At 32.7% G+C, this 15,098-nt stretch overlaps 1 protein-coding gene and 1 non-coding gene across 4 annotated transcripts; one reads left to right on the top strand and one right to left on the bottom strand.

The window, feature by feature from the left end:
* Window positions 1-3,310: 3,310 nt before the first annotated feature.
* LOC145013761 (U6 spliceosomal RNA) lies at window positions 3,311-3,417 on the bottom strand. Its single transcript, XR_013665280.1, has one exon. It is a non-coding gene; the product is annotated as a U6 spliceosomal RNA (small nuclear RNA).
* A 3,228-nt stretch (window positions 3,418-6,645) lies between these two features.
* Window positions 6,646-9,660, top strand: LOC145012761 (NADH--cytochrome b5 reductase 1-like). 3 transcript variants are annotated; one of them, XM_078971552.1, is made up of 10 exons: window positions 6,646-6,850; window positions 7,726-7,867; window positions 7,969-8,110; window positions 8,231-8,321; window positions 8,474-8,551; window positions 8,649-8,729; window positions 8,796-8,885; window positions 8,992-9,057; window positions 9,182-9,268; window positions 9,356-9,660. In XM_078971552.1, the coding sequence occupies exons 2-10, from the start codon at window positions 7,765-7,767 to the stop codon at window positions 9,446-9,448; spliced, it is 831 nt and encodes a 276-aa protein (XP_078827678.1). In that variant the 5' UTR covers window positions 6,646-6,850; window positions 7,726-7,764; the 3' UTR covers window positions 9,449-9,660. The 3 variants fall into 3 exon arrangements, with proteins under 3 accessions (XP_078827678.1, XP_078827677.1, XP_078827676.1); XM_078971551.1 differs by having other exon boundaries at window positions 6,646-6,878; window positions 7,966-8,110; XM_078971550.1 differs by having other exon boundaries at window positions 6,647-6,850; window positions 7,966-8,110.
* The last annotated feature ends 5,438 nt before the right edge of the window (window positions 9,661-15,098 follow it).

Raw genomic sequence — 15,098 nt, 5'->3', positions numbered from 1 at the left:
AAATCTATTTGAGAATTTGGGATACATTTTTGATGAATCGAGTTCCGTTTTCCACGAATGGATCAAATTTAGAAGATCTTGGTTCTTTTGTTGGAATCAGAAAATCTCCAATTTGAACATTATACCACCCACTATGCGTGATGTACAACTCGTTCTTCGTGTTCTTCGTATTCTTCATCAAACCAAGAACAACTTCAAAAGAACCATCAACACATTTGGGTTTTGACTTCAAGTTCAATGCAACATTTGGAGATTGTTGCTTTGGAACCTAAATTTGCTTCATGGATTTTGGCTTCATAATATTTGATGATTTTTGTGAGTAAACTTGCTTGGTTTTGCGTTTAATCTTCTTCTTCTTTTTCTTTCTCATTTTTTTGCATCTTGAAGACTTGATTTCATGAACAAACCCACTTTCCACAACTTCAATTTTTTGAGTTGAATCAAATTTTTTGGAGTTTGATACTTGTGAATTTCTTGGATCATCGGCTTCCGATAAGGAATAATTCCTTCAAATGAATCACAAGAACACAAAATATCATCGGTTTAAACTCCAATCGAGCAAAAAAACGTTTTCATCATGAGAATCAACTTGAACTCCTTTTTCTTGAACATCAAGAATATCACATTGACCTCCATTATCAAGAACTTCAACAAACTTAAGAGCTAGAAGATCATCCGGGATTTCAATAAGAGAAATGAAATGCTTATCAAACAAATCTTTTTCCTTTCCTTTCTTTATATCTCTCTCAATCATCAAGTTATTGTAAGCTTTAGTCAAGCATTCAATCTTTGAAAGTGGTTGAAAAATCAATCATCCATGATCATCCTTCAAACCTCCATAAGAAATCAAAATATCTCAATGAAATAATCCTGCTTTTCAATATTAATCTAATGAATTGTTCTAAATCGACTTTGTATTTGACATCTTTAGTGATCACAATCCAATAATTATACTCCAAGTACACCATTTCCACCATCTTTGATCAATTTGATAAGATCTTGAGTTTTTCTAGAGAGAGAAAGTGATTTGACATGGGTTTTCTAGAGAGAGAAAGTAAAAATCAAGGAGATCTCTAGAGAGAGAAAGTGAATATGAACCAAATTCTAGTGAGAGAAAGTGGTACAAACAAGTATTCTAGAGGGAGAAAATCGAATTACGGTCAAATCAAGGAAAAATTCGATTTCTAGAACACAAAACACTCTCTAATCACGAAGCCCAATAAGAACATGAAGAATCACTAAATTGAGATTGCAATCATGGATCAATTATTGATCAAATCAAGAACACCCGCTTTGATACAAATTTTAGTTGTGTTGATTATAATGACATTTACAGAATAAGAAAAGATCTAGTGAATCATCATGTAATTTATGAACACATGGAGTAAATAAATCTTGTTAAGCTCTCATTAGATCTAGAAAGAACATAAAAATGGGTCTTGTAAGAATTCTCTCTCTAGTCTAACACTCCAAAATGATCATTAGATAAAATGAGTGTCACTCACTTCCTTATAAAGGAAAGACAATTCATTACACACATACAAATGAGTAAAGCATAAATATATACAAGAGTGACTTTGCACCCTAACAAGATGATTTTTTGGTGGAGATGAAGTGGCATAATAAGTTTAGGTGGAAATGGAGGTGATAGGCGATAGTGATCGCGTACTGTGATAGTGGTGGACAGTGGTGTTAGCGGAAGATGTTTTTGAGCATTCTTGAATCTATGAATATATTCATCAAACACAAACCGGAAGAGAGAGAGAGAGAGAGAGAGAGAGAGAGAGAGAAAGAGAGAGAGAGGTGGGTATTTCCTTTTCTTCTTTTTTCTTTTTTGATTTCTGTAATAAAATAATTGAAAAAGGGGAAATATCAAAGGTAAATCTGTCATTATAAAAAAATATAAAATATTTTGACCTAAACTCGCAAGAAAATCAAACTATTGGATCATGGATGCAAATTCAAACTTTTTTGATTGAAGCATGAGAGCTTATCATATAAACCATTTTTATGTATATCAAACCATTTTTGCAATTTTGTAAAAAAAAAAAAGAGTAAATTACACGAATGGTCCTTATGGTTTTGGGTAATTTCAATGTTTGGTCTCTAACTTATTTTTTTTTTTAACTCAGAATTTTCTACTATTTATTTTTGTTGCGCATTTTATCTATGTCTTATCTAAAAAGACTATTTTGCCATTAATTTTTAATTTATTCAAATAAACACACCCTCACCCTCATTTCCGTATCACCTTAGCTTGGCGGACCCTCTTAGAGCTAATCCAACGTTACACTAAAATAGTGGAATGCCAACTATTATTGCTCCAATCGATCGCTAAAAGGCCGGTAAGTGTCTTCAAATTTTGGCCTTTAAATATGGGATATGACTTAGGAGGGTAATAAGGTTTCTAGTTTGTCCGTATTATGTCACTAAAGTTTTTTTTGTGCGTATTAGACCAATATGGTTGTTATTACCGTTTAGAAATAGTCCTTTTTACCCGTTAAAACCGGTAAAAGGACTATTTCTAAACGGTAATAACAACCATATTGGTCTAATACGTACAAAAAAAACCTTAGTGACCTAATACGGACAAGCTGGAAACCTTATTACCCTCCTAAGTCATTAACCCTATTTATTTAGAAAACATGCTTACTAATCAATGTGACTGATTTGTTTGACTGAAAATAGTTGCTTCCATTTAAACTTACCTCACAACCCTTCTAGAACTTCTAAGTCCAGAAACTCATATGATTGATGGTCTTCATTACGTAAATATGCAACATTTTATCAATAACTTCTTTTTTGTCATTTAAATGTTTACATGAACACATCCATATGTACAAAAACAAAATCTCACTTTGATACCCCCCATCAATGTCTACATTTCATAACGAATGGAAATGTAAAACCAACAGGAACTTGTAAAGGATGTCTATTATCAATTATTTTATAATTAAAAAACAAAACCACAACCTGAACTAAGAAACTGAAGTTGCAAAATGAATAAAAAATCAACACATAAACAAAAATACATACATACTATATACAACACATAAATGGAAGTTTATAAAACATGAAACTTAATGATAGGAAAAGTAAAAAACTTAAAGGAGACTTTATAGAAAGAAAGACCACACTTACTTGCCACAAATGGTTGAAGACATCAACAAGAAGATCAATCTGACCATAGAATCCACATGTTGTCTGATCATGACTTCAGTAGATGAACTACTGAAACGTAAGAATTGCAATTGAACTTTATTAACATTTGAAAAGGGAATTAGGGTTCCAGAGAAGACAACGAAGGGTTAAAAATTTTTTTGGATCATTTCTCAATTTGTGTGTGTCATCCTTGCGCAGGGGCCATGCTAATCTTCTATGTATCGTTCCAATTTTATCGGATGTCCCCAAAGGGATGACTATAGATGAAGAGCTTCGCCATATAGAGGAGTAGCAGGTTATATGGGACGGCGCGAGTTCTAAACGATGTAGTTTACTTTTGATGGTCATATATTCTCAATATCTTTAAAATTAAGGTTAATGATTTAGGAGGGTAATAAGGTTTTCAGTTTGTCCGTATTAGGTCACTAATATTTTTTTGTGTGTATTAGACCAATATGGTTGTTATTACCGTTTAGAAATAGTCCTTTTTACCTATTAAAATCGGTAAAAGGATTATTTCTAAACAGTAATAACAACCATATTAGTCTAATACGCACAAAAAAAATCTTAGTGACCTAATACGGACAAACTGAAAACCTTATTACCCTTCTAAGTCATTATCCCTTTAAATATAGATGCCTTTTCCATATAACACCTAACTGCTTTTTCAATATATATTAATATTATATTCAATAGACTTGTTTCAGATTATCACATATATACATATATTATCACATATATTGTATTATAAAAATAACCATCTTAAGCTATCAAAATAATTTATACAAACGGCTGATTTTTATAATTTAAGTATTGTATTATATTTTATAAGTATTAATGTATTGTTTAATTAAAAAGTCTAAAGATAATTCAATCTTGTTGTAATTAATTTAAACGCATATTAAAAATTGAAACTTCATAAATATAACATAGATAATTAACAAAAAAACATAAACTAAGATAAATAATCTAGAAATTGTTCAAAAAAGTATTGACTATAATTTTGGTTTGTTTTTGTTCTTGTTCTTGAACTTCTTCTTTTTGGGATCCTTGGAACTCATATGGTTGATGTTGAAATCCTGGATATTGAAGTGGTTGATATTGAGAGGCTCGATATTGAAATCCTTGATAATTGGACCCTTGTCCCTGTCCTTGAGATTATTTTGTTCATTATCTTATTATTCGTTTCTTTTCATTTTGAATATACTCAAGAAACTCGGGATCGGAGATAGTGGTAAACAAAATTTTGTTTTATTCTGTAATGTTAGCCAAACGATTTGTTTCATTTGCCACCCGATTTTTTTCATTTTGAGCTTCAAGGTATTTTAAGTAATTTCATTGCCAATTTTTAAAGCTTCACACATTTTTTATTAGCGTCTAATGTAGAAGTTGAAATAGTGGTTGATGATGATATTCGCTTTCAAGAATTTCTTGCTCGACATAAAAAGATCAAAAATAAAGACGCTCACTATGAACTTCGAAATGCGTTGATTGAACATTTATGGGATGAGTATATTAACTCGGAAAATTAGTTTAAATTTGGGTTATGTTCGAAGTTGAATTAAATGTAATGTTTTTTAGTAATGTAATATTGTCGATTTAAATTTAAATTTATCTTTCATATAATTTTTTTTCAATTAGTTAATTAGTTATTATTATTATTATTATTATTATTATTATTATTATTGATAATTTAGATACTATAATAAATAAGTTAAATTGAATTATATAATAATAATGAAATTGCTTTCTAATATAATATTATTAAAATAAGTTTTTAGTTTAAAGTTTTAATATGTGGTTGGAATGGAAACTCTATTTTTATGTTGAAAATTCACTATTTTAGTGTTTTTTTTTGGTGTTTCATGATTAGAATTGGCCTTAGGGAAGAGAGGGGATCATGGCCTCTAAAGGCTTCTTATACATCTATATATAATCAAATTATACAATAATTACCAGAATAGCAAATTATCCCCTCGTTTCCAGATTATGGAATATATGGTATATATTTGATTTATGCAATTTAGTTATCAACTAAAACACTAAATGAACAATAACCAAATTTTAGAAAATTTGTGAACAAATCAAAACCAACTTTATTTTTTTTAGGAATCTTCAAATAAGAAACTATATATGACTACCGAAATCTATAAAAAAAATCCAAAGATCTAATTAAAATTATACTCTAGCTTTGAGTTTAAGAGAGCTTTAAACACTAAAACTTTATTCAGGCCGTCTAGAAAAAACTTCCTCAAACCCACCGAAAGAAAAACCCTCTTGTGGCCTTCAAATGCTCTTCTAGTCTTCGAATTTTTTTTTCCGCCTCTCCTCTTGACAGATCGTTGGAGATTGGACTGGTCTATTTTGACATCTACTCTGCACTCAACCTGCTGCTTCTCTCCATCTCAAGACATTTCTCTGTCGGTCGCCGGAACCCGACTATTAGTTTGTAAGTACTCCCTCCGACTTTCTCATTCTTTTTCTCTTTGTTTCACTCTTTTTCAAATTTTATTTCTCTAGTCATAGCTGGGTACCATCTAAAAGAACAAAATTGGAATCTGAAAGAGGGTTTTTTGGGAATAGAAAATATAAAAGAAAAATTGAAGACACTACACACTCATAAAGCTAACACTCGTTACTTTATTAAATTGAAATGTGTATCTTTTATTTATTTATAAATCTACTGCTTATTGTTTACTTGTATAAATCGGTTTGTCATTTGAAATATTTTGTTGTTGTTATTTGTATTGTTAAGTATGGATAAAAATTTTGAAACACGAAAATAATCCAAAAGATTTTATATATCTACCATGTTAATATAAAATGAAACTTAGCCAAAAATAATTAGTTTATAGAAGTTTTTATAGACCTGACAATTTCAGACACGAAGATACGAATATGTGAGAGACATGACACGAGAGACATGACACAACACGACACGAATACATCTTAAAAATTAAGATAAAACTTATTTCTCATCGTGTAATCGTATCGTGTCAAATTCGTGGCTGACACCTTTTCATGACACGAATACACGAATTGTCAGATCTAAGTTTTTACGAGACTTCAATGACACAACGTTCTATTTGACAAGCATTGTAACAATCTTGTATATTATTATTATTATTATTATATTCTAGTTTTGAATCAAATAAAATTTGTTAATTTTCATTTTGAAGTTTTGAATTCGATCCCCCTAGTTTTTATGGTCGTGGTCCGGACTTGTCCTACCTTATATTACTTATCCCATATTATTCAAATAAATTAAAAAATCAATAACAAAATAATATTTTTTTATGTATAACAAAGACCAAATGCTCAACAAAAACAAATTATAGGGACCTTCCTAATCACAAAAAAAAAAAAGTTAAAGACTATATATGTAAATTTCCCAACCCATAGGGACCATTAGTATAATTTACTCTTAAAAAAAGCGAGGAATAAAATATGACCAGTAGTCCCTAAAATTGACCTTGAGGTAGTTGGGAACTTGGGATTGGCATTGTGTCACACTCACTGTTACAAAGTGTTACTATTCCATTCGCTTCCTCCATCATTCGATCCTATTCCTACCTACCACCCCACCAAACTTCCTCTCCTCTCAACCTGCTTTCACTGCCCTTTAAACCTTATTTTTATTCGCAGATCTATATCAAGATTTGTTCCTGATTTTGTCTTTTCCCTTCAGGTTTGTTCATCTATTCGATAAGTTCGAGGTGATTTTTTTAGTATTGTACTGTAATTATGTGAATAACATTGCAAATCACTTTCTCAAATTAGATGTTTTTGATTTGTAATCATGATTTCGATTAAATCTGAACTGAAGATTTTATTTTTTTTTAGTCATAATTTGTGAGCATGGATATGGTATTACTTTGAAGTGTAATGCACCAAATGAATGGAGCGCCTCTTTATAAATGCATTTTTTTTCTCTGTTCGCCCCCCAAATTAAATGGAGTTTGCACTTGACTTTTAGCTTATAAATGAGCTCCAAAACTTGATAATACAATTTGCTGTGGATTTAAAAATACTTATTCCATCAAACTAATTCAAAAGTGTCAAAGGTAACAGAAATGGAGGTTTATATAGTAGAAAAATTCTGCGTTTTGAGTTCCTGAGATCGAATAGCGCAAAAGACCCAAGGAGACACATATAGATCATGCGTTGATCATCATACACTCTTATTTGGTTTCAATCATATATCTCATAATCTGAAACTATGATCTTCAAAATTCCAATTTTATTTTCCTTTTGTATATTCTTGTTTGTTTTCTGTTTCCTCAGAAGCATGTTTAACAACTCAACCATAACTAATACTATTTTGCATTGTATAACTTATAGCTTTAGGAGGTTATTTGCTGCATGCTATCACACTTATTTATTTTGCTTTTTTTTTTTTCATAAAAAACAATTCCGTTTATTTTTGAAATGGTTATGGACAAGAAATAGCATATTACTGCTTAGGGAGAGGACATATTTTTCTTATGATTCTCCTGAAACCGCTATAAATTAGGCTTGTTATCAAGCCATTAAAACTCTGTTTTTTGGTGTGACATCTTTCAGATAAGAAAAACACCCAAGTCTTCACCTCCTTCTCAAGCAATGGAGTTCTTGGAAGCAAAGGAGGTCCAAGTCGGAATTGGTGTTGCCATTGTTGCTGTTGTTGCAACTGCAGCCTACTTGTATACCTCAAAGAAGAGCAAAGGTTTTTATTTCTACTTCATCCAATCTAACTAGTGCAGCTATTATTTTCAAATTCTTAGTTTCCCATCTGAATAAGAAAGTATTGCGTTGTGTTGTCAGTAGGGAGCATAGACCCTGAAAATTTTAAGGAATTCAAGCTTGTGAAGCGCACACAGCTTAGCCATAATGTTGCAAAGTTCAGATTTGAGCTTCCTACACCTACTTCTGTGTTGGGCCTTCCTATTGGACAACACATAAGTTGCAGGTATATTTATTTAATTGGCTTTGTTTTTTGCTCACTGATAAATACCATATGTTAGCTTTTAAGTGGTGGGTGTGTTAGGTTTCTGCTTCCTACAATTATTTACCTTGTTTTGTACTCTAGGGGTAAAGATAGTCAAGGGGAAGAGGTTATCAAACCCTACACCCCAACCACCCTTGACACTGATGTGGGATATTTTGAGTTAGTTATTAAGGTACACATGAATATTCAAAATTTGTTGCACTTTGTGATCTGTTAATGCTTAATCTTGTTGTATAAATGGTTGTGATGGTGATATATATATATATATATATATATATATATATATATATATATATATGTGTGTGTGTGTGTGTGTGTGTGTAGATGTATCCACTAGGTCGGATGTCCCACTACTTTAGAGAGCTGCGTGAAGGTGACTATATGGCTGTAAGGGGACCCAAGGTATATGATTATAACTTGTTGAATCTTCATTTTCTAGAATGTTAGAGTGAAGTTTTATTCATAATTCCATCTATAATTTCAGTAAATTCCATTCCAGGGGCGTTTCAAGTATCAACCTGGTGAGGTGAGAGCTTTTGGAATGCTTGCTGGGGGGTCTGGAATCACTCCAATGTTTCAGGTGAGGTCTTTGCATTTATTTATAACATTATGATTTTATATTTTTGTGATTTTTTTTTCAATGTAGGTTGCTAGAGCTATACTAGAAAACCCAAAGGACAACACCCAGGTGCATCTCATATATGCTAATGTCACATATGAGGACATCCTTCTTAAGGTGAGTAATTATAGCAAAGCATCCAAGAGTTGTCCATATTAATCATAAACATGATGATGAGGGAGAGTCATGCCTTATGTAAATTGTCTGATTGGATGATTTTCAGGAAGAACTGGAGGGACTTGAAGCTAAATACCCGGGGCGTTTCCATGTCTACTATGTGCTAAATCAGGTATTCAGATGAAACTGTAATTTTTGTCTTATTGACATCAGTCTCAATGCACGTTAAACCATGGTTGCAAACAACCTGTTCTGTTCTGTTATGTTCTGTAATGTGATGTGTTGTCCTTTTGCAGCCACCAGAGGAATGGACAGGTGGAGTTGGTTTTGTATCAAAAGAAATGATCCAAGCCCACTGCCCAGCACCTGCACCCGATATCAAGGTACGATTCAAACATGTTTTCAAATTTTCAAAAAAAAAAAAATTAGAAAAGTAAATATGAGAATTATATTGTTAAAAAAACATGCAGATTTTAAGGTGTGGGCCACCACCAATGAACAAGGCCATGGCTGGTCATCTAGATGCATTGGGATATTCGGCAGAGATGCAATTCCAGTTCTAATTCATAAACATATTCACATGTCATGGATTCTACATATTGTTGCTCTATTTTGAAGAATATTGAGTATGCTACCACTTGATCTTGATTGAGTCTATAATATACTCGAATAAAGTTTTGGCCATTGATGTTAACCATGGGAACATGCAACATATGCATTTTGTTTGGCATCTTTATGGCTCTTTCATAGCTTGGGTAGAGGGGAAGTTGGTAAACATTTAGCAACAAACAAAAACATGACTATATATATACTTCATAAGTTAATCTTCTTGCATATGAAAGACTAATTTCTATCAGTGTTATATGAGTTTGAAATATTGTAACAAATTATAAAAATAAATACTAATAAAATCATCTCTTTCGAATTTTATAGAAACTAATCAGGGCTGACTCAAGCCGATTTGAGTCCCTGGGAAAAAAATGTGACTTTTTTTGCCTCTACTGTGATGACTTAATATCAAAATCTTTTTTATTTTTAAAATAATATAAGTAGATACATAAAAATAGGCCCGAAAATTTGGAGGCCCTTGGCCATCATCTCTACTGTCCTATCTTCTGATACGACCTTTAGTTAATAGTTATATGTGCTCTATGATGGGAGCTTAAAGGTGGAGTAAAAATATAGAACGGAGGTCTTAAGTTCAAATTTTGGATACGCTTCTTGATGGGATTTACATCTCAAATGATTTGATTAGTTATCAATCATTTTATTATATTATCTTAATAATTTTTTTTGGCAATAAAGCACAAATGTAACAAATTCTATAGAGTAACAAACTGGCAATCATGTGAGAAGTAGGATAAAAAAAATCACTTTAAACTATTATTTATATGTTAAATTATCTTCGTTTACAACCAAATCCAACCCAACTCAACATAATTATTTATTCAAAACTAATTTCTTATTCTTTTATCTATACAATCCAACTAAATCGAAATTTTCACTCCTATTAACAACCTAACCAAAATCCTTTTTCAATTTAATAAATAAAAATTATAATAGGAAAGTAAAGAGGGTATAAATAGGGAATTGGAACTAGATGTTGAAGTATGTCAATATTATAATTTATTTATAGGGAAATAAAAATTATAATTTTTAATAACATTTTATATTTTTTTATTGTACATTTCTAACAAACAAGAATTATTATCTATATAATTGTTTGGTTTGTTAAATTTAAACTGTATTTGAAAAAGATATTTTCATTTTATTCTTAAACTATATACAAAACATGAAAAAAATTAATAAAAAAGTAAACCGAATAACGATGGAAATGTAGTATTGGTTGTTAGTATTGGGATTTGGGAGAACCTTTACTTATTTTAATAGTTTTATATTAAGGCTATCCGGTATCAAGCCAGGAAGCTACGCGTGCTGCTTACGTGGCAGCCCTACCCACGCGTGAACACCGCCCCAATGGGGGTAGGTGTCTTGTGACGTGAAGCTGGCTACGGAGGAAGACGACGAATGCGATTGGTGGACCATTTTTTTGACCTTTTTTTTTTTTTTTCTTTCTTTACTTTTGACCGTTACCAAGATAAAATAAATATATTCAAACAAAACTTAATACACATATATAAATACATACACAACATATAAACAAACACATTTCCATTCACACTTTCAAACACCCTTTCAAACATAGATATGAATAATTTTGCGGGTTCGATTGTTTCTTCTTCATCCGATGATGAAAGCTCTAATGAAGATGACTTGGTGTTGCACAAGTTGTTGTCTACGCCACGCAATATGGTGCAACAAAGAGGTCAAAGTCCAAATACCGAGAAGATGCATAGAATTTCGATATAGCGTGATCGTATGGCGACACACGAGCTTTTGGTACGTGATTACTTTGCCCCTGATAGTTTGTATGACCTATCAAAATTCGAAGACCGATTTCGTATTAGTAGAAATTTATTTTTACGTATTCCTAGAGATTTGGAAAACAATCATGAGTTTTTCCAATTAAGATGGGATGCAAGAGGTAAACGTGGTTTTAGTACCCTACACAAATGCACAACAACCCTTAGATAATTGGCATACGACATAGCAGCAGATGTTTCAGATGAGTATCTGAAAATGTCTGAGAGGACTGGACGAGAATGTGCTTATCTTTTTTGTGAGTATGTCATAGAGCTTTATGGTGACATATATTTGCGACATCCAACTAGAAATGATATTGAACAATTGTATGTCGCACATGAAGCTAAACATGGCTTACCATGAATGCTTGGCAGTATTGATTGTACACATTGGGAGTGGGTAAATTGTCCCAATGCATGGCGAGTTCAATTCACACGAGGTAATCAAGGCGTCCCGACTATTATACTAGAGGCCGTTGTGTCACATGACCTATGGACAGGGCCGGTCCAAGCCAATCTGAGGCCCGGGACAAAATAAAAAATGAGGCCCTTTAAATATAAAAAAATATGGAAAAGAAGGTATCTCAAAAAAATATTAACTAAAAAAATTAATACAAAAAACAGAAAATTGAAAATATTTGTATGTAAAGATGTTGGACTTAGATAAAATGATTCTTGTAAACCCATCAAGAACAAACATTTAAAAAAAACACAAACGATAAGTGAGTTAATTACAACAAATTTTAGCTCTTTTTACCGATTTAGTTGAAAGACATTACATATGTTAAGTTCAAAAAACCATTCAGTCAAGTGAACCAACTCTTACAACACCAAAGAGTATTATAAAAAAACTACCCCCATGGGCAAAATGGTAAAGACACCAACCAAAAAGAATTAGGCCAGCAGCATGAACATTACGAAATGAATTTTTTGTAGGTAACTTAACATTTTCGACACATCAACAACCGCATATTAGGCCCAGAATGCCTCTAATAGAATCAGGGGTAAAATGGTAACCGGTAGGTAAAATACATCAAACTTTTTGAATTAACATTGTAAATGCAATTAGAGATCCACGATTGTTTTAACTCTATACACAACAGCTCCAGGTAATACACCCCAAGGGCAAAATGGTCCAGACCCAAAACAAAAATAAAAAACCACCAAAGTATGCTTTACTGGTTTATAGGAAGGAGCTTTGTATGAGGCATTAAAATGTTGCAGCAAAACCAATGAATTTGAGTCATAAGCCAAAACAATTCGTAAGGACTTTCATAAACTGAACAAGATTTGTAAGAATAACCGAAGACCATCTATGCAGGTAAGTAGGAATCAGAAACCAATCTAAATCATAATTAAGTACTTGTAGATTAATTTATCAATAAAAAACTAAAACTCTGATTAAGCAATAATGGATATGTATGTATTAAAAAAAACTACACAAAAAGAAACAAAAGAATGGAGAAACAAGATGGCAGGTTTTCGATTTTTTTTCTTACATATTTATGAAACAAGCAAGATGTCATGATGAATTCACTTCTTGAAACTGTTGTGAAGTCATGTATAACGAGGGGACTTCATCAAACATTTATGATGGCTTCTTGAAAAATGAAGTGTCATCACTGAAGGCACACCAAAAAGAAAATAAATAAATAAGTGAAGTAAAAAAAACAAGACAAACACAGGGCCTCCACTATATAAATATATGCGCATAACCATCTCAACTGGCAATGAATTTGTATAATTTCTTCTGATTATAATTTATATTATCCAAAACTATATATATATACACACACACACACACACACACACTAGTAACCGTAACTCGTAGGGGCTCCCGATTTTTGTGAGGCCTGGGGCGATCGCCCAGCTTGCCCGTGCTCTAGGTCCGGCCCTGTCTATGGATGTGGCATGCATTCTTTGGTATGGCGGGGTCAAACAACGACCTGAATGTGCTTGGAGCCTCTCCAATATTTAATGATATTTTGCAGGGTAAAGCACCAAACATGTCATTTGTTGTGAATGAACATCAATATAATTATGGGTATTACCTTGGTGATGTGATATATCTAGAGTACGCTACGTTTTTCAAGTCGTACTCATTTCCGGCCAATGAAAAACAAAAATTGTTCAAGTTAGTACAAGAATCGATAAGAAAGGATGTGGAATGGGCGTTTGGGGTCCTCAAACAAAAGTGACACATTATCAAACATCCGGCACGGTCATGGGATACGGCGAAATCGACGAAAGTGTTGACTGCTTGTGTTATTTTACATAACATGATAATTGAAGAAGAGGGCAGGGCTATTTGTATGTATAATTCGGAAGATATTCATAACCCACCCGCAGTAATACAAGTCGACAGCCCTGCATACTTCACACGAGTTTTGGAAATACAAAATAGTGAAACACATCACAATTTACATTATGATTTGACTGAGCATATATGGAAAAGGCAACACGATGGCATTGATAATGACGGAGAGACGACGAGGATGACGGCGAGGATGACGACGAGTAGAGTTGGCAGCCTCATTAGTCTTAATTTAGGACATTCGAAAGATAGCTTAACATATGTTATAATTGCAACTGTAAACAATTAGAATTGGCAGGGCCGGTCCAGACGGTGGGCAACCCAGATGACCGCCCAGGGCCCACGACTCCAGGGGGGCCAAATTTTTTGTGTTATATATATATATATATATATATATATATATATATATATATATATATATATATATATATATATTACTAAAATGATTTTTAGGGCCTAAAATTTGTTCAAACTCAAACTAGTTCGAAAGATAAACAATTTGACTTGCTTGTTATTGCTAATTGAATGTGTTTATAGTGAAGAATAAATGATATTTTTTTAATCTTTATTATATTTGTCTTTAAGGGTTTTTTTTTCTTTTCGTCCCGAGTCCCATATACGTTTGGACCGACCCTGAGAGTTGGCAAAAAAAAAATTCTAGTAAGTCTACCAGAAATTCGGTAGGGCAATACACACTTAGTTGGCAAAACCCATATTTAGTTTTTGTGTCCACATTAACTATTACCTTTTCAAAAATCTTCCAATTTTTGGTCATTATCCGTTAATCATCCGGTTACCTTAAGTGCTGATTACCCTAATACTTTTCCTCCTCGTGTTCTTCATCCCCCTTCTTCCTCTCTCACAATAAAATTGTACCACATTGCATACACACGTTGATTCATAGGTAGCCGACGCCACCTGGATTTCCCGACGAGCCTTCACTCTGACAACTCCTCACCTGGTATACACAAATGAAGAATGTTTGAATATCAAGAATGAAGAACAAACGAAGAAAGTTGTTTGGGAGATGGTGTATAATTGATGTTGCAGTCAAAGTTAGATCTACATATAGTAAAAAATGGTATTGTTTTTGATGACTTGGAATCAAGCAGCTTACCAATGCTTTGTAAGGCTTCTATACATTGAAATGATGGCTATTCTTGTGTTGAATTGAAGAATTAAGTTTGGATTTAATGAAGAGTCAAAGGTAGAAAAGTCAAAATTGATTTGGTATTGAGAATGTGTTGAAGTGTTCTTACAATCGAAGCGATTTCTCATGTTAGTCAAGCATGATGGTTAAGATTGGTTTCAATTTATGGTGCTTCCTTCTCCGCCGATGCCATTCTCTCCAATAATGATGTGTAGTGGTAGTTGAAAATCACACTTGTTCCCCCACCCCACCTCTCTCAATTTTGACCGATGTGACCACCCCTCCCCTATTCTTTCTCAATTTTGAACCATGTTGGTCATGATAGG

The sequence above is a fragment of the Lactuca saligna genome, chromosome 8, assembly GCF_052625555.1.
Source record: "Lactuca saligna cultivar CGN05327 chromosome 8, ASM5262555v1, whole genome shotgun sequence".
Classification (NCBI taxonomy): domain Eukaryota; kingdom Viridiplantae; phylum Streptophyta; class Magnoliopsida; order Asterales; family Asteraceae; genus Lactuca; species Lactuca saligna.
This window is presented reverse-complemented; position numbering and strand designations above follow the sequence as displayed.